Source organism: Cebidichthys violaceus, unplaced genomic scaffold (genome assembly GCF_023349555.1).
Source record: "Cebidichthys violaceus isolate CVI_PGR_0920_01 unplaced genomic scaffold, fCebVio1.0.p SCAF_42, whole genome shotgun sequence".
Lineage (NCBI taxonomy): Eukaryota > Metazoa > Chordata > Actinopteri > Perciformes > Stichaeidae > Cebidichthys > Cebidichthys violaceus.
In genome coordinates, this window is record NW_027176617.1 from 1,007,346 (window position 1) to 1,026,116 (window position 18,771).

Genomic DNA, 18,771 nt, shown 5'->3' on the forward strand with positions numbered 1-18,771 from the left:
GCTGTTCAGTTTTTGTTGAAACGGTTTTATAGATTTGATCAGTCAACTCTGGTGTTGTGTTCTGAGTTTTTTTGACTGCAGTATTTTTATATCAATGCTTCCTCTGCCACTGACAAAAGCAAGACATGGTCTGGTTTTGGGCTCTGGCTGTTGAGCAGCACCTGATCAATGAGATCACAGAACTGCTCCAGAAGCAGATCTGCATCCTGCTCCACAAACTAAGGTCCGATACACACTTCAGGGTTATTTCTGAATTATTATTCTGTTGTACTTTTTGTTTCTGAGTTTTCCGTGCTATGCTGTTTACTTTCCCCTTAATTGAAAGCATTCTCCTGAACTGTATGTCTGCATTATGTTAACTTTTTGTTTTAAAAACACCTTAATGCTGAGCTGAAATCCAGATTTTCTTTATCTGAAATGGTTTTACTACAGAAATGACACCGTCACTCTGCTTATTTCCTGCAGTTTTTACCAGAGACAATTTTTAACATCACAGATCTTCTGTTGTGTGTCAACCTTATTTCCTAACCCCTCCTCCAGCTCTCTGTAGGAGATTCGCACTCAGCTGCTGGCGGATTTTCAGGACAAGAGTGAAGCCATCAAGCTCACCACTAAATGCATCATCCGTCCGCTCAACTTCTCAAGCTCCCAGCTCCCTGCAGGTCAATACAAGCCCACCTATGTGAGCTATGACCAGTGGCTGTCCCACTGCGAGGACCTGAGGCTCACGGCTGATAACCTGATAAAGGACTCGTCTCCCTTCAGGCGAAACCTGCGTCTGACCCTGGTCAATGTGAGACAATACTGACCATACATCAACGCTTTAGACAAAGACTCCTGAATACAAGAGTTTAGGGCAAACTCAATATAAAACTCAAGGGGTAATTTTTAGGACATACTATTTTTTTCATCTGATTTTATATCAAATATTTAGGTTTAAGTAATTAATAAGTGGAGGATCATTTTGTTTTTTACCATTTTTAACCCTCATTTGTCTAGTTTTTGCCATCATAGACACTGTCATATCGACGTCTGTCCATTCATCACTATGCTTGATTATTTGCAATAACTTTGCTGATATGTGTGACTATTATAGCTAAAAAATGCCCTGGAGCGCCAGCACCGCAGCTCAGATGATGCCCTGAGAAAAAAGATCTACGAGCTGAGCAGAGTCCAGGATACACTGATCTGGGAGAGGCAGTGGGTCAGTCTTACTCAGTTTACCATTGTACTTGACTTTTTGTGATGTGCACTTATTTTTCTGCAGCTCTATATAATTTCCAGTTAAGGGATGAAATGTCTGATCGGACAAAGGATGTACAAAAAGTTGTGGGTCAGATCAGGAACCGTGATTCCCAGCTGCACCAGGTCACCTAGCGCCTGGACATCCTCCACCAGAGACCCAGACGTGAGCTCTGCCTGGACCAGGTGAGTGTCTCGCTAACCAGTTACCATTCAATACCGTTTCAGTTCTCAGTAGTTACCTCTGTGGATTTAGGATGGCTTTAACCTTTTTCTGTTCTTCCTCCTCATCCAAAAATGCCAGAACCTGCATCAGAGTTACCTCCCTGTGCTCTACACGACTGTGGTCTTTGCCGCTCCAGCACTTACTCCTACTTGCAGTAAAGCCTAGTAGAGTGCATTACTGCACCCCTGTGGTCCTTTTTCCATGTGGTGTTGCAAAATGAAACAAAATAATGTAAACATTTAGGTCGATGCAAAAAGATACTCTTTGTCATTTTTTTAGGCCTTTCAAAATCACAGTGATTCCAGAAGTTTTCAATATATTTAGATTTGAGTACTTTCAGGAAATAGCTCCAATTAATAAATGTTTTTTCACCACCACCTGTGTAAAATGCTTTGAATATGCATTTATGCTGGGAAATCAAAATCTACAGGAGACGGTGTTTTGTAGTCTTGCTCCTGGGTGTCACCTCTTTAAACAGGGTCAGATTTATTGTAGCAACGGCCACTTAGCAACGCACCGGGTCCATGGAGTGTGTGTGTGTGTGTGTGTGTGTGTGTGTGTGTGTGTGTGTGTGTGTGTGTGTGTGTGTGTGTGTGTGTGTGTGTGTGTGTGTGTGTGTGTGTGTGTGTGTGTGTGTGTGTGTGAAGGAATGCGAGGCTACACGGGTCAATACACGGAGACAAAACGCACCGAGCTGTAATTAAAACTGACATTTATGTCTTTTATGGACATCGTCGCTTTGAGGTGAATATGGGATGCTGCAGCTCCTCAAACACCGCGGTCCGACCGTTGAGACCGGAAGAGAAAGGAGACGAGGTAGGCTCCATCTCACTAACCGCGACTTTAAGTTCACTTAGTTAAAACTGTGGCGTGTTACTTATTTCAAAGTGCTGCATCGTCAACTGTGTCTGAGAAACGTATTACAGTCAGATACAGTTAGTACTTGATGTTGACGTGAAGGACCGTTGTAGGTGTTACGCCGAAATCTGAGTGTCGGTCAATTTTGTGACCCGAGAGGACAAAATATTGTCAAGTGTTAAAAAAATGGCGGACGAATCAGGTCCTTTCATGAGTACTTTACCAAAGTGAAAGTAGCAAATAAAAAACTAAAAAAATAAAGTAAAACTCCTGCATATTATGAGCAAAATGTACTTAAGGTATCACAAGTAAAAGTGCTCATTGTGCGGACACTATAAAATCGAGTACCTTAATTGTTGTACCTTATAATCATATATTATATAATTAAACATTTTTAAGAGGATAATTTAATTGATTCATTTATGTTTAGCAATATATTATTATATTTGTAATGCATATATTTTAAGGTATACCCTTTAAAACCTTAAACCGTAATCTATTAAAAAACACAGTACCTTAATATTTTTTTTTTATCTATCCATTAATTATCTACATATTTCTGTTGCACCTCTGAATTTGCACCTTTATTGAAACATGTTTATGTACGTTCAAAATGCCACTTAATTAAAAGTACTGAAATATTACACGCAAAATGGTCCAAATATTTTAATGACTTTCTTATACTTTTGGGTAGTTTAATCTGTATCAATAGCATCATATTGATGTGGTATGTTGGTGCTATCTGCTGTGTATCATTATTGTTCCCGAGCTACTGTGTTCATGACAATGCGTAAACACACAGATGCCACCATAACAACATCATGTCTGTGATATTGTACAGAATGGGGCCGGGGATTGTTCTGCATTTCATACTGTGTCTCTGTGCTGTCAGGATGAAGCGGGAAGTAAAGTGGATGGTCGTGGAGACTCGGCCGTGTCAAAGGGCACCACAGACAGCGGCGTGGTGATGGACAACAGAGACATCCCTGTGCTGCCTGGAGCGGTGCCCACAAAACTCCCTCCACAAGATGGTGAGTGAGCTGAATAAAACGCATCGTGTCCCTCTGTAGAGAAATACCAAGAGCAAAAACCTTAAGTGTTTTTATTTTGCCTGTCAGGAATGCTACAGCAGGCGAGTATATTGCAGGAGCGACCAAAGTCCAGTGAGATCCTGGAGGAGCTGCTGAACCAAGGCATCATACCAGTGGGACAGACCAGAGAGAGGAGCAGCATGGCTGGAGAGGCCGATAGCATCATGGTGAGTACCTGGTGCACAATGGTCATCCTTCTACAGCTGAATCTAACTTAACAATATCAATACGGAGATATTATACAAAGTTCTTGTACATGGTCTTAAAAGCTGCATTACGTTTCTGTGAGCAGATCTAACTGTTCTATCTGAGCATAAAGAAAAAAGGATGCCTCTACTTTAGTGTTAGTTATGTGTGTACATACAGTATACTTCAAAAGCACCCACAGTCATCTGCCATAAAACTATTGATATCAAGGTTTTTCTTTCAAGAATATTGTGATATTCAATTTTGTCGCAATTGTCTCAGTTAACACAAAATTGTTTCAAGTTGCTCCTGATCTGATGTAACCACCCAGTCTTACTATATATTAACAAATATAAAGCTCATTGCCCATTGTCTACTAAGATTTAAATGTATGAATGACAAATAGTTGGTTCTCAAACAACAACAAACTACGAAAGCTAATCAATGGTGGGTTAAAGGGGTGGCTAGTCTTGGTACAGCCTGATCACCCTACAGAGCTTTTTCACAACGGACAGTTTGACATTTCATAGTAAGAAAAACTAATTTAACGATGTTAATGATGGCTCAGTTCAATCAAGTGTCCCAGTGAGAGTTTAAATGTTCCAACAGGCCATTCCAGTAAGCCAGCATGCACAAAATCAGGGCCCTGTACGAGCACATCTTGCAGCTGATATAACGATATTAACTACACCTGTGCTTATCCTGCTAAGACATGCCAACATGTCCACAACACTTATTGCTGCCCTAACAATGCGCTCCTAAGAATATATTAGAATGATTATAACAAAGTCATTAAGTGGATTTTCATTCAGGATGTTGATTATTTGAGTTGCCAAATTATCTTTCACACTGGTAGGTGAGGTCAGTCAGTTCAAGTGGAAGTACATTCCTTCACCTGTATATTAAGATTGTTTTTTCTCTGTCTCCCCCTGCTCTCTGTGTGTGTGTGTGTGTGTGTGTGTGTGTGTGTGTGTGTGTGTGTGTGTGTGTGTGTGTCAGCTGGATGGCAGGGAGGTGGTCAGGCGAAAGCCGCCCGCCAGACTGGAGTCCCTGACGGCCAAGAAGGTGCAAAGTGTCCCCAGCATAGAAGACATTGAGGAGAAGATACAACTTGCTGAGGAGAGACCCATGGTAGTGTGTGTGTGTGTGTGTGTGTGTGTGTGTGTGTGTGTGTTTTTCATCAAGTACCTGTGCTCGTTCTCTCACAGTTTATCTCTTTGTTTTGTCTCCCTCACACTAATTTGCTCCCTCCATTGTCTCCCAGTTAAGGGAAGACAAACTCAAGATGCGTTTGAGGATCAAGTCGGCCCATGTTCGGGGCCCCGCTCCCACCTCCAACACAGAGGAGGACCAGGACACGGCCCTCACTCCTGTGGAGCCGCTACAGTTACCTCCCACCCCCAACCCACTCAATCCACGGCCCCACAGCCAGATAACACGCGAGGAGGCCGAGGGCGGAGAGTGGGTGAGAGAGGCTGACGGAGACGACAGAGAGGGAATGGGTAAAACAGACAAGAGAGAAGGGAGGAGAGTGAAGGGAGGAGAAAGTGCAGAGAGGGTTAGTGAGGATGGTGACAGGAAAGGTGAGGAGACCCAAGTGGAGGAGCTCAAGGAGAAATATCTCCTCACAGCCTCTCAGGAGCTGGAGAGCGATTCTAGCTTTCAACATGCAGAGGACAATCAGGAGATGTTTTAATTAATTACAAAAATGAGCCATGAATCTGCACTAAGAGAGATAAAAGAGAGAGGAGAGAGAGCCAAAAATGATTCCTTTTGCACAGACGAAAGGTTGAAACTCGTCAAAAGAAAGATACACAGTATATCGTATTAGAAGAAATTAAGAAAGAAAACTAAGCTAAAGTGGATGTGTATTGTTTGTGTTTTCATGAAAAAGCCCTACCTCTACTGCAGGGAAGTGCATTGTAGCTCAGAAATAACCACAAAGGAATATCAGGGTTTTCTTTCCAAAGTAATATAATTTACCTCAGGGAAGGCTTTAATAAATATGAAATAAGACTTCTTGCCAACGTACAAAATAAATTTAAATGAGATTTCAGTTTTACATTCCATTGTAAAATATGATACTGTTGACTCTCTTTTTTGCATGTGAAGGTTGTACCTGTTTTGTTGGACACAAGATGGCGCTGTTTCAGTGGGTTAGAGTTGTATCACAGCTCCCTGTAATCATGTACCTCATCTATAAAATTAATTATTAGTCGGAGGTTTTGGCAACATGTGCTTAAAGATGTGTAAGGTGAAGTTGTTATAGATCAATAAAGTTTCATCTATTCAATGTTTATGAATGTGTGTGTCTAAAACTTAATGAAAGTTGCACATTAACCATTTTAACTTTTATATACATTTTTCAGAGAGGTTGAGGGGTGTTGAGTATGACCTGACTGAGCTGTGGGTATTCAGCTGTTTCAGTGACTTCTGACCTTTGTAGCCAAATGGACAACAAGCACAAAGTTACAGTTTCTGTTCTCCAGCTCTGCAGCCTTTGTCTTGCTTTTAAAAAAAAATGGGGGACAGCTATAAGATTATAAAGAATGTTTCTGGGGATTATTGCGGACACATAATTACTACACATGTGACACGGAGTGTTTCTGAAGATTATTGGAAATTAAGTATCATTAAAGCCTTCAATGGGCTCACAGCCTGTTATTGTAGGATTCTGACTCGTCAGCATGCTGCACATGAACAGAAAACAACAATTGGACGCAACCTGACCGGATCCCCATTGTTGAGCCTGGGAAACTCGATAGTGGTCCCCTTTTTTTTCAGGACTCCACTCGGACTTTAAAGCGCGTGCGGCTGCATGAATAAAATAGTGAGAGAACAGAGACGCTTTATCGAGTTGCATTTCTCTATGGTGTGGAGTCCTGCGGCGGCGATTTACCGTCAGAAAGATGTGACAGTTATACTTGTTTGTTTAACAATACAGATTTTGGTTGAGGTTTCCGTTATCAGCCCACAAGTGGAGATAATTAATCAGCCAAACATTTATCAGCAGACAATGTCAAAACACATAGAGTCTATACAGGTGATTGCTCGTCAGTGTCCACATGTGGGCTTGAGTCACGTGACCTTTTATATCGGCAATACAAGATTCAACAATAAACATATTTTTTTCCGAAACAAATTTAACGCAAAATGATGCGCAAAATGTGTCAACTCACCGCGTTACATGGTTACATTGGATGTATGTTGGCCAAACAGCGCGCTCACAGAAGCGGAGCTGCCATGAATGATTAACAGCAGAGTTCCCTCTCACATTACTGGGTGAGTTATCCGATGATCCATCCAGCAGCGAGCCAGAGGAGTCCGAGCTTCACAACCGATTTTAATCATTAATGTTCAGAGACTCTTGATTGATCTCTGACTTGATTCTCTCCCAGTGCAATGTGCGCTGCCTGATTTAATGGTTCATTAAGTCGATTACATTATGACCTCATAGTGAAGATATGCACATATGGCTGTCTGCGTGGGCTCAGAAACCTGCCTAAACTCTGTCAACCCCCAATACGTGGATTGTCTATCTTGAAGGATGAATCCTTCCAGCTGAGCCTGAAAGCTGCACCTGTCTGTCTGCTCACTGCTGCTGTGATGTGTCTGTCCCCGAGCTGTGTTATTGGGAGACATAATTCATGCAAGGAGAGACAGGCAGACTTCTAAGTTGAAGGAAGCGAAAAACCCCACAAATATCCACTATTTTGATTAATTTCCCCATATGCATTTCCTGAAAGTCCCTGATCCTCTCTATGTCCCCAACATATCAGTGTAATAAGGTTTTTTTGGGCCCCTTGTGGACGTGATTCTAGTGGAGGATCTTTTTTTGTGAGGGAGCTCCAGTGTTTCACGCTGCAGGTTTCCCAGCCAGCTGTTTGTGCGCGCTGGTGGGCGGCGCGGTGATGGACTGAAAGTTGGGTGGAGTTAGAAGCAGCGCATTTAGGAATGGGTCCCAAACCTATTTAGTTAGACAGCAGAATTACCAAGAAGAGCTGGAAACACCTGATGGTCTCTGTGGGACAATCTGCTCCATATAACTCTCCTCTTAACGGTCGGAAGATAAATCTACCTCCAGACTTCATTTTTGTCGAGTTTTTGTTGCGTTTTCTCTTCTGAAAAACTTACAGAGCCGGCTGATCACTCTTTCTTTCTCTCTTCTTCCAAAGAATTACTGATAAGGAGACATTGCACTATTCTTTTTTTAATTGTTCCTATTTATTGTATTTTGCACTAACGATGCACACCACGCAGAAGGACACGACCTATACGAAGATTTTTGTCGGGGGTCTTCCCTACCACACCACGGATTCAAGTCTCAGGAAATATTTTGAGGTGTTTGGTGAGATTGAAGAAGCGGTGGTCATTACCGACAGACAGACCGGCAAGTCTAGGGGTTATGGATTCGTAAGTATTGCTTAGCCACAACATGGCTATCGGTTTTAAACACAATTGAAACCTAACTTTTACGCATGTGGGAAAAAATCCTGCCATGACGCGTCTCTGTTAAAGTGCGCAGCTGTTGCTTTATGTCACAACATCATGACTAACACTATTTTAACTGCAGTCATGGGGTGTTGGTGTTTTGATAAGAAGTAACTGCTTAAATTCGTCTTCTGTTGCAATCTTGCACCCACTGACTTGTTGCGTTTTGGTATGCGCCTTCCCTGTCACGTTTGAAAGTGAGTTGCTCTCAAACTGACAGCTCTGGTGAGAAAAACCTCACGGTGATGTCTTGATATTACAGAGTGGGTTTCTGACACTGTTACACTGGTTTCATCATCTAAAAGGAAAGTATTTTACACACACTTGTCTAAGGGCCTGACAGACAAAAACGCATTTCAGACATAAAGCAACCAGCAGTCCAATGCTCTACTCAGACAGTGTGTTTCAAAATACGTGTTTTTTAGTGAATCATGTAGACCAGTTGCTTAACTATACATGTAACAGGGCTGACTAAAGAGGGATCTAGACACCAAATTATATTTGGGTGTTTCAGAGACTATTTCATCTATGTTTGAAGTAGCTTTGGCACATATTACCAGTAAAGGTATAAAGTTGCACAGTCACCCTTGATATGCACAAATATCCATCTATGTATGTAGAAACTCACATTTCTCTGTAAATACTGATATGTATTTACTCCAACCTTTACTTAAATACTCTCTTTAGTGTTGTAGTATCACCATAGTTATGCATTATTCGTCCCCTTTTTCTGTATTTTCTTGTGGGAAATGCTTTCGTCCGGGTCAGTGAGGTATATCTCAATTGTTAAAAGAGTGTCAAAAAGAAGAAAGATGTCGGCTAGTGAAGCACTGAGAAGAGCAATAAAGTCTGTAATGGGATTGATAAGGGAGCCATGTTCAGTCAGTCCTCTCAGACTGGTTTCCATTCACTGCTGATAGTTTCAACACATGAGAGTGATGGATGTGTGTGTGCTGCCAAATACTTGTTGCTGTTAATTATGGCCTCATGGGCAGAGATAGACTCAGACAACTAACATACACACCTTATCTTAACGATGTGCTCTAAAGCCAACCAGCAGGAAATGGAAACGACTAACACACTAATTTCAGTTATCCACATCATTATCATGCTTTTACTCCTCTGGCAGGTGACGATGGCGGACCGCTCGGCTGCAGACCGGGCCTGTAAGGACCCCAACCCAATCATTGACGGCAGGAAGGCCAACGTCAACCTGGCTTACCTGGGGGCCAAGCCTCGGGTGATGCAGCCAGGTAAAGACGGTCAAATCAGAATCAAAAGAATACAAAAAACACATATCAATTTCATGTCCTCATCAAGCCACAGAAATGTGTTTGCTCACTACCAAAATTTGCAGTTAGACATGTGCAGATGTGTTTCTTAAAGAACAGTCATTCAAGATTAATAACTCAAACACCATGTTTAATCAACATAGCAAGTGTATTTGTTTCCACAGTGTTTGTTTGGGATCACAAAGTGTGGAGTTGTTTTTATTGGCAAACCAGCAAACAAGAAAATCAAGTCGATCCTTCCTGAGTTTCACCTCAGGGTTTTTTTTTTTTTTATGAAAGCTGTCTGGACTGTTATTTATTTTTTAACATTATTTCCTCTGTTTTGCAGGCTTTACCTTTGGTGTTCCCCAAATTCACCCTGCGTTCATCCAAAGGCCTTATGGGTAAGTACTTAGAAGCCTACATGTATTTTAGAGGAATGTTGGGATGTACACATTGCATTGAATCATTTATGTTTTCATTATTTTCTCAGTTTAATGTGTGATAATTGATACTATCAGTCTGATTTTATTTTGTTTATCCTTTTACCTTTTTTCCTCCCCAAAAATAAGAGATGGACAATAAGTTGAATGTAGTTTTTTCATTTGTCACTGTCCACCAAACAAACAGCGAGTCAAACTGCCTTTTCTAGGTTTGCCTGTTTGTAAAAGTGTGTGTGTGTGTGTGTGGGTGTGTGTGTGTGTGTGTGTGTGTGCGTGCGTGCGTGCTGAGTGGACAATGATGGAAACTTTCAGCCTGACTCAATGTTATCTATCTTTCTCTGGTCCGACAGGCTCGCTCTCGGTTAAGCTAAGTGTGCTGGTTTGTGACATAATCACAGATCAGAGAGGGGAAATACCTGTAGACTCAAACACACACAAACAAGCTCTCAAAATGGTGATTATAGATGCATGTATGTGGGTTTTGACCTGTTTTTTATTTTATTTGAATAGAACTTAGAGCTTTGTGTGCGGTTATGAAGTGGTGTTGTTAGCTAAATCGTGTGCTTTCTCACTTTAATGACCAAAAAAAAAGCTGGATTGATTGAATCTTTGGGGTGTCTTTTTACATTTTGTGGACGCGTGTTAACTTTGCCAAGGAAGAGCAACGTTTTTGTTGTTTTTATTTGTTTATTTTTGCTTTAGCTTGTGGTTGACCTGTTTTGTTTAACAGGATGTGCTGTTTCATGTGTTTTCTGGCTGTCTTGTTGGAGTGAGTGGTGAATTTTTCTGTGTGTCTCTCAATCATCTCCTTACTTCCATTTCTCACACGATTTCCCCAAAATAACAAAACCCATCACTGCTTGTGTGTGCTAATAGCATCCCCCTGGTGTTACTCGCAGTTTCTCACATTAACACAGCGTAGCAGCAACAAATTCCCTATGAAAGTGTCTCTCTTTGCCATATTACTGCTGGTCCACTCTGTCAACTCTCTCGTCTTCCTTCCTGTCTCCATATATCTTTGTCTTTGCTCATACACTACATAGGTCACATAGCACCATTTACCATCACAACCACAAAAGTGGATGTCTTTATGAATGAATGGCAACAATTAAGCTGTTGTCATACCAATATGTGTAATCATGTGTGTCCATGTCTTGTTGCATTGGTACATATGAGTATATGCTCTTATTGTGTTTGTGTGTGTGTCTTTGTCCGCTCACATAGTCCCAAAGTCTCCAGTGTGACACAAACAAATGTCTCTCTCTCACTCCCTCTCTCTCTCTCTCTCTCTCTCTCTCTCTCTCTCTCTCTCTCTCTCTCTCTCTCTCTCTCTCTCTCTTTCTCTCTTTCTCTCGCCCTCTCTGTCTGTCTCTCTCGTTAAGGAAAACAAGCACATCCATTGTGTCACACAAAGCCCCGAATGCTGACGCTGCAGTTGCATGAAGCTCTGTGTTGTGTGTGTGTGTGTTGGGGGGGGGGGGGGGGGGGGTCATCTCTCTCTGTCAAGTAAGAGCAGAGCAGGGGCCATTTAGACAGGGCCAGAGTGGGTGTTTTAGGGGCCACATTAATGTACAGCCTTTCCATGTGCACATTCCTTAACCGTCTGATTTGAACCAGAACCATTTGTCAGTTTATCTTTCACAATGTCATAAGTTAAACCAAGTAGGTACTTCTCATAAAATAGAGAAAGTGAAGGCCATCATGTTCCTAATCAGGCACAATACAAATCAGGCAAATGTGAAGGTATATAATGTGTCTAAGAGATCTGAACTGTAAGAAGATATGGCGCTAATTAACAGCTATAACAGCTAATTGTTTCTAGTCGCCCTCTCTCATCCTCAAACTGCTCAGACACTTAAACAGCCGGAGAACAGGTTTCAAACTTAGCATCTTCATGTCAGGATTTTAAATTGAAAACTTTTTCTGCCTTTACATAACTGTCTTGGTGTCTGATCCAAGTAATCCATGTGTGGATTATGACTCAAGTCTGGACACCAGGACAATCTGTGCACCAGTCATAATATCAAAAGTCCAATGAGCAACTCTGTCAAAGCAGGACAGGTGTGTACTGCCAACCTCTCACACTTTCATTACACAAACTCACACACACCTCACAAACATTAGATGCCCTCAGCAGACCGTACACACGAAGGCAAAGAGACTTTATTTAGCCTTGAACTTTAATGACTACTGGGTTGTACACTGTATTCCTGTAAAGAAGCACACACTCACACACACACACACACACACACACACACACACACACACACACACACACACACACACACACACACACACAGAGTTGTCACACTATAGCTAGCAATATGGCTTCACAAAACAGCCATACACTCACTGTATTTTTGATTTCCTTATTTTATGAGTACCTCCATGTAAAAGAGGTTGGTTTCTTTAGTTAGGGACCACATTGGATGCCAGAGGTTTGCTTCCCATGGCTAAAACCTCTGTTTATGCTGTATGTGTGCTAGTCTACCCGACCATCCCATTAATATAGGGGAATCTGAGCACTGGAAATGGGTTCATACCACTGGAAGTCCTTTTTTAAAATGTTAAAATAGTTTTCTGAGCTGCAGCCTCTACAGTCAATCATATACAATTCCTACCATTGTCACATACATATTGCCTCGACTGCAGTAGTCCTTAGTTAAACAAAATATAAAAACGTAGATGCACAGTACTTTGAACCTTATCAGTAATCCTCACAGTTTAAGTTGATTTGTGTGGAACAGATAACAGATAACTGTTTGAATAAATTAAGGTATAATGTTCTCATATTATAACTAGTTGAGAATACCCAGACAGTGTCATGTGACAGAGTATGTGTATACATGAGAGTTGCAGTGTGTACTGGTGTTTGACCAAATTGGCTAATATTAGCTTTTTATTACATATTCGACAATGGCCCCTTTAGTGTGTCATTCACATCTAGTACGAGTAGTTTCCTGATGTCTGCTGGTGGTAAATAATTCAGTGATTTGACTTTGACTTCAGATGATAGACAGGAAATGTCTTTCCACTCTTTTGTGAGGGAGTTTTAGAGATGACGTCCGCTAAAATCATCCTGGAAACCTGCCTCACCCTGCCTCACCACTCATTAGTGTTAGTTTCAAAAGAGAGATTTAGTGTCACATGATGATAAAATACTGTTTCTGAGGATTTCGAGTGAGAATCAGAGTAACTCTGGAGAAAAAAACTTTAATCTTTTCAATGCTGACATTGTGTTTCTGGCCTTCAAAAATTGTTCTAACCTGTGTATGTGTTTAACACTGACCTTTGGCCTTTACTGACGGCCACACCAAACCTCTACATACCCACTTAGTTTCAGTTAATTCCCTCCCTTTTCTTTTTTGTGTCTTTTCAGTTGAGTGATTGTGCTGTGCCAGTGTCTAGTCAAGGTGCACTATTTTTACATATTTCTTCCTCTCTGACGCCTTGCTGTTGTTTTGTTTTTCCTGTTTTTCTCCTGGCCCACTTTTTTTCGGTTGAGATGTGGATTGGATTGGATAATGGAGTGCTCACAATAGGGTTGCCACGATAGATCCTGCCTTTCAACCTTTAACATTTTCTGCACCTCCTTTCTTTTTTTTCCCAATCCAGACTCAAAAACGTTCACCACCTGATGTGCATTTATGCAGACTCGACTGATTATATTATCCTTGATTTTCTCTCAACAGATTTTTGAGCCACTACAGTCACATAGCTGTTGTTACAAATATCAAATTGTTTCTGTCAAGCCTGATGCCTCTCATTTATTTGAATTAAAGTGAGATTGAATATGACTCTACTTTTATCTGTAAAGTGGAGGGGGGGGGGGCTGTTGTTCAGGACATCAAAGACAGAATTTTGAATTGCACCTAGAGTAAAAAATTGACGGTTCACTTTTCATTAGTAAAACTCTCAAAGCTTCCCTCACATTGTTGTCCGACTTAGTTTCCAGACCTTATAGAGTCTGGGGGGGGGGGGGGGGGGGGGGGGGGGGGTTAAGGCTATGTCATGAAGGGCAGAATGTGCTCATTGTTCATAATTGTTTATTTAATCGAAACATCCCTCTGGGTGCGAAGCCTAGTCCCGGCTCCCCCTGCTGCCTCCCGGGCTCTTTGTCCAGACACAGAGGGGGAAATGGCCAGCAGCATCCCTTTTTGAAAACTGTCCAGCTGTCAAAGTGGCAGTGACATTTTCACAATGCCTCCCTGGGCTCATCTCCTCTGTCCGCACCCCCACCCCCGGCACTGTAAGCCTCCCTCTCCTCCCCACCCATTAGCCCTCCAGCAGGCAGGGGGACAGCACCAGAGCCAAATCCACATGTGCCGGACAAACCAGCTGCGGGTTTCAGATCCCAAACTTTTTCTTTCTTTTTCTTTTCATCTCACCTCCCTCTTTGTAGTTCTGCCTCCACAACCACAAACTCAAAACTGACCAAAACAAGAAATATGAAACCTGTTCCCATGTTGTATCCAATAAAGACCACAACAGCGTCACCTCCTCCAAATACAATGGGATTTCATTGTCAATTTGAGTGCCCTCGCACCTCTGGGTGTTCAAAGTTTTATTCACCTTCCAGTCTTCTTTTCACAGAGAGATTTCTATTTTGGCAACCCTATATTGTTCTAATCCCTACTAGCAGGCATTTCCTTGGTGTTCATGACTGGTGGATTGGACTGGGGCTCAGTAGTGGGTGGTGGGCGGGTGCTTGGCCGCAGTGTGATGGAGTTGGGTTTGGGTTTTAGGGTGGGTGCTGTTATTCACAGACTGGCTCAATCAAACTAACCTGTCGTATGTGTGTTTGTTTCACAGCCTACCGGCCCACTATGTGTACCCTCAGGCCTTCGTTCAGCCTAGTGTGGTCATCCCTCATATGCAACCTACAGCTGCTGCACCCGCCACTGCCTCCTCCCCCTACATCGACTACACCGGAGCTGCCTACGCGCAGTATTCTGCAGCTGCAGCCAGCGCTGCCGCCGCCGCTGCGTATGAGCAGTATCCGTATGCCGCGTCCCCTGCCGCTGCAGGCTACATGGCTACTGCCGGGTATGGCTACGCAGTCCAGCAGCCGTTAGCCGCAGCTGCCCCAGGCTCAGCTGCCGCTGCAGCCGCAGCCTTTGGTCAGTATCAGCCTCAGCAGCTGCAAGCCGACCGCATGCAATAGCAGCCACTGCAACCACTGGACATGCAGAGAGAGGAGACCCACCCACGGCCACATCTGATTGGTCACGAGAAGGAGCAGCGACGGAAAAGGAAGAGGGAGTGGCTTTAAGGGTGGGCGTGTCAGCGACTTAGAGGCAGAGTAGCTTTAAAAAGGTGATGGTGATGATGGTGGTGATGATGGTGGTGGTAGTGATGATGGTGAGGTGGAAACTTTTTACAGTAACTTTCCAACTTGCTGTGCTTCAACCAAAAAACAAGAAAATGAAAAAAAGTCGCAGGACAAATAATGAAAAGTGATTTACTATTATTGTTGTTGTTATTACTATTATTATTATTATTATCATTACTATTATCATTGTGGTAGAGTACTTATTTCTAGAGAAGAAAAGCAGGAACTAATCCCTGAGGTTGGTATAGGTGTTAACTAAGCCTTTAAGTCCTATTGCTGTCTTTAATGTTAGTTTAGGAAACTGTTCTCTTTTTTTTCACTTGTGGTTTTCCGCAAGTGTTTTCAGTTATTTGATGCCCTCATAACATTTATATTTATTATTGTTATTATTACACATTGGGGGCTTTTCTTGTTCTTTTTGTCCTTTCAAGTGCATTTTTTTCTGATAATCAGGGAAATGGAACCGTTTCCAACGTGTTAGCTATTACTATGTGACCTCTGTCAGGAAGTCGTAAGTCGTCGTGTCACACATATTTGAAGAACTACCTTTCATCTTCCTGATGCTGAATGTCCCTTTTTTACTCTGTGCCTCGACCTCTTGACCTATGCAAAGCAAACAAATCACCAGGAGATAAAAAAAAACTAAGAAAAGCAACAAAAAACTGAAAATGTCATCAACTCTGACTTGATTCTTGGACTAAAGGGGGACTTGGCAAACAAAACAAACGCACTGACAAAAGGAGAGAGGTTGAAAATGGCTCCAGACAATGAGAAACACTAAATCAGTCGCTTTTCCACATGTTTCACTCACACGTACACAGACACATGCATCCAGAGTTGCACACATAGCAGTCAAAGACAAAGGCAGCACAGTTGTGTTTCTCTCTGGCTCTGGGATGGAGAGAAAGAAAAAGAGAAAGAAAGAGGGAGAGAGCAGCTGCTGGTGGGGGTGGACAGAGCCGCTTCAGCACCACACAGACGGATCACTCTGGAAAGAACGCATCACTTGTGCTGGTTTGTTGAGCTGTCACATTTTAATCCCCGGCTGGGCCCATTTGGGAACCAACTTTACACCCCTCCACCCAACGCAGAGCCCCACAGCAGAGCCACCCCCACCCCCCCAGTCATGCAGCCCTGCAGCTGTCAGCACTTCCACCTCTGTGCTGCTGTAGTCTGGTGTCAGGTACACACTCACACACACACACACACACACACACTATCACCAAAGCCACCCCAACAACTGGTCTGCCTCGTGTCTGTCAAGATCACCATGTGGGGTGGAGAGGATGGGGGTTTGACTGTTTGACGTTATGTTGGTCTGTGTGCCTTACATTTTTACTGCTATTTAAGAGGAAAAAGAAAAACTGAAAAAAGAGAGAAATCTACTATTTAAGATATTTATTTTTGAGGGTTGACTATGTTGACGCTCTGAGAGTAGAGACTTAGTTGTGGTACTGTATAAATAATATTATTATGTACTCATCTCAAGGCATATATAAGTTATTGATTAGTGTAGTTATATTATTATAATTATTATTATTATTATTAACATATTCAACCAAAAATGTCATTGTAGGAGTTATTTAAGATACTGTTATGTGCACTGTACTTTTATTTTTTATCTTTTCGATTCTTTAGAACATGACATTAAATATTAGCCTAATGCCTTTTGTAGGGAAGAAAATGTATTTAAATGCAGGCCTGTTTGCGTGCAGATTGTACTCTGCCTCTTCTGTGTTTAGATGAGAGGAAAAAAAATTTTCACAAAAAAACAAGCGGAAATGCTGCTTTCTCCACTAGAATGTATAGTCGTCGTCAAGGTTTCAGTAGCTGTGCTTCTTTTGCTTAATATTCATCAGATGGGCTATTTTACACTGTTGGGAATTTTTATACTTGAACTATTTCTTACAAGGGAAATATGAAAAATAAATGACAAAAAAACTTTTTAAGGAAGCTTTTCATTGTCACTGGATGAAGGCATGTAAAGTGTTTCTATTTAAATGCAAAGGTCCTGTTGATATTAAAACATGTACTTCAGAATTTCAACACCATTTACTTAAAATTGGAATAAAATGTTCTATATTTAAAAAGCTTGGTGACATTTCTTTCCATTAGAGTGCAATTAAGATGAGGTTTCAGGAGCTGTTTGGTCTTTTCCTGGACACATTTATGTGATCTTCCTGCATATGTGGCCTTTTATCCTTCTATACATACAAATATAATTCACATTTCCTCTGTGCCTGCTATGTATGGAGGTGTTCAATATTAAATAAACACAAAATACATTGTGAAATTAATAATCAAAGGAATTATTTGTGTAAAATATAGAAGTAAAAATTCCAACCTAGCTCATTATTATGAAACATTATTTCATCATTCCTATTTTCATAATTACAGATTTCATTGGATATCATTTTTATTTCATTATAGACATTTTAATATCAAAACACCGCCCACCCCAAGAGTCAGAGACTGCCAACCTCTCCCTAAATTTAGCTTATCAAGGCCTTCGATCAAGGCTGCTAATACTACCTATCTATTTTAGTTAGCTAGCGTAGTTGTGAGCTTTGATTATTACTCTGCGTCAAAGTGGAGTGAGTCGCTAACACTGTCTCCTCACTTTGCAGTGATAATCCAAGCTCACAACCCAGTCTAGCTAATGTTAGTTAGCCAGCCAGGTGGGTTACATGAGCAGCCTTGTTAAACAAAAGTAGAGTTTAGTTATTGTCCCAGTGTACTTTGTGTATTCATAGCATTTGACTGTAAGATCTACTTTGGCATTGTTGTTGCTCGAGCTAACCGGAGCTAACTGGCTAAATCAGGTAGCATTTGTTGAGCTTGGTAGAAGATCCAAGTAAAACACCACTATGATGAAAAGCAACATAAAATAAAACTTCATTGAGACAAAACCCCCATTGTGATGAAATACATTTCTTTTTAAATTAATATTTATAAAGAATATTAATATTAACTCATATAAAACTTTTATTAGACTGATGAAATAACATTTCTATAAAATTAATTGAAAAATTTAACAATTAAACACTTTGGGTCCCCATAGTTTCCTGTGTTACTTGTCTGACTGCAAGGCAACAAACACATCACACATACCAGATGCTGCGCTGCTCCTCATTGTGAAATCATCTTCTTGGGAAGACGTTATTTGAAACACTCACATTACAGTCACACCCACAGCTTACATTGATACATCTGACACATAATAAAGCCTCTCAGGAGTCATATCAATGATTCATCCACTCTCTAATCAATAAGTCATGTTATAAAGAGTGCGCTGCCCTGTCTTTGCAGGCTTTTATTCGGCTCCAGGGAGTATTTTGGTCCCTGGTGAAACATGAAACTGTACATCATGACACAGCATGGACGCAGCAAGGCCTTAAGGGTGAAATCAGATGTCATCATAGCATCGGACCTCATTATAATGAAATGATATAATGATAAAATGAAGCTGTTATTTTATTAAACTGATCATGTAGAGCTGTAAAAGAGTCCTGATGAGACTTAAGGGCACCCAAGATCAGTTTACTTGTCTGTACTACTCTTTGAAAACGGTTGGCTTATAATGTCAGGGCTCCGGAGGTGCTTTCTAAAGTCAGTACTACTTTCTAATAAG

General features: G+C 41.5%; 2 protein-coding genes and 1 pseudogene across 2 annotated transcripts; all 3 read left to right on the top strand.

Annotated features, from left to right (window-relative positions):
• The first annotated feature begins 125 nt into the window (after positions 1 to 125).
• On the top strand, positions 126 to 1,633 carry LOC137886151 (tektin-B1-like; annotated as a pseudogene).
• Positions 1,634 to 2,001: 368 nt separating this feature from the next.
• stmnd1 (stathmin domain containing 1) lies at positions 2,002 to 5,849 on the top strand. The gene is made up of 5 exons (XM_068728590.1): positions 2,002 to 2,284; positions 3,219 to 3,357; positions 3,445 to 3,584; positions 4,603 to 4,734; positions 4,868 to 5,849. The coding sequence occupies exons 1-5, from the start codon at positions 2,219 to 2,221 to the stop codon at positions 5,297 to 5,299; spliced, it is 909 nt and encodes a 302-aa protein (XP_068584691.1). The 5' UTR covers positions 2,002 to 2,218; the 3' UTR covers positions 5,300 to 5,849.
• Positions 5,850 to 7,569: 1,720 nt separating this feature from the next.
• Positions 7,570 to 16,037, top strand: rbm24a (RNA binding motif protein 24a). The gene is made up of 4 exons (XM_068728604.1): positions 7,570 to 8,016; positions 9,224 to 9,347; positions 9,715 to 9,769; positions 14,621 to 16,037. Exons 1-4 carry the CDS (start codon positions 7,849 to 7,851, stop codon positions 14,970 to 14,972), a joined length of 699 nt encoding a protein of 232 aa, XP_068584705.1. The 5' UTR covers positions 7,570 to 7,848; the 3' UTR covers positions 14,973 to 16,037.
• The last annotated feature ends 2,734 nt before the right edge of the window (positions 16,038 to 18,771 follow it).

What these genes read in the sequence shown, in the direction of transcription:
- stmnd1 (XM_068728590.1), top strand. Translation starts at nt 2,219, where the DNA reads ATGGGATGCTGCAGCTCCTCAAACACCGCGGTCCGACCGTTGAGACCG. An exon ending in GAGAGGCCGATAGCATCATG is followed by an intron (nt 3,585 to 4,602) that starts GTGAGTACCTGG and finishes TGTGTGTGTCAG; the next exon opens with CTGGATGGCAGGGAGGTGGT. An exon ending in TTGCTGAGGAGAGACCCATG is followed by an intron (nt 4,735 to 4,867) that starts GTAGTGTGTGTG and finishes ATTGTCTCCCAG; the next exon opens with TTAAGGGAAGACAAACTCAA.
- rbm24a (XM_068728604.1), top strand. Translation starts at nt 7,849, where the DNA reads ATGCACACCACGCAGAAGGACACGACCTATACGAAGATTTTTGTCGGG. An exon ending in GCCTCGGGTGATGCAGCCAG is followed by an intron (nt 9,348 to 9,714) that starts GTAAAGACGGTC and finishes TCTGTTTTGCAG; the next exon opens with GCTTTACCTTTGGTGTTCCC. An exon ending in TTCATCCAAAGGCCTTATGG is followed by an intron (nt 9,770 to 14,620) that starts GTAAGTACTTAG and finishes TTTGTTTCACAG; the next exon opens with CCTACCGGCCCACTATGTGT.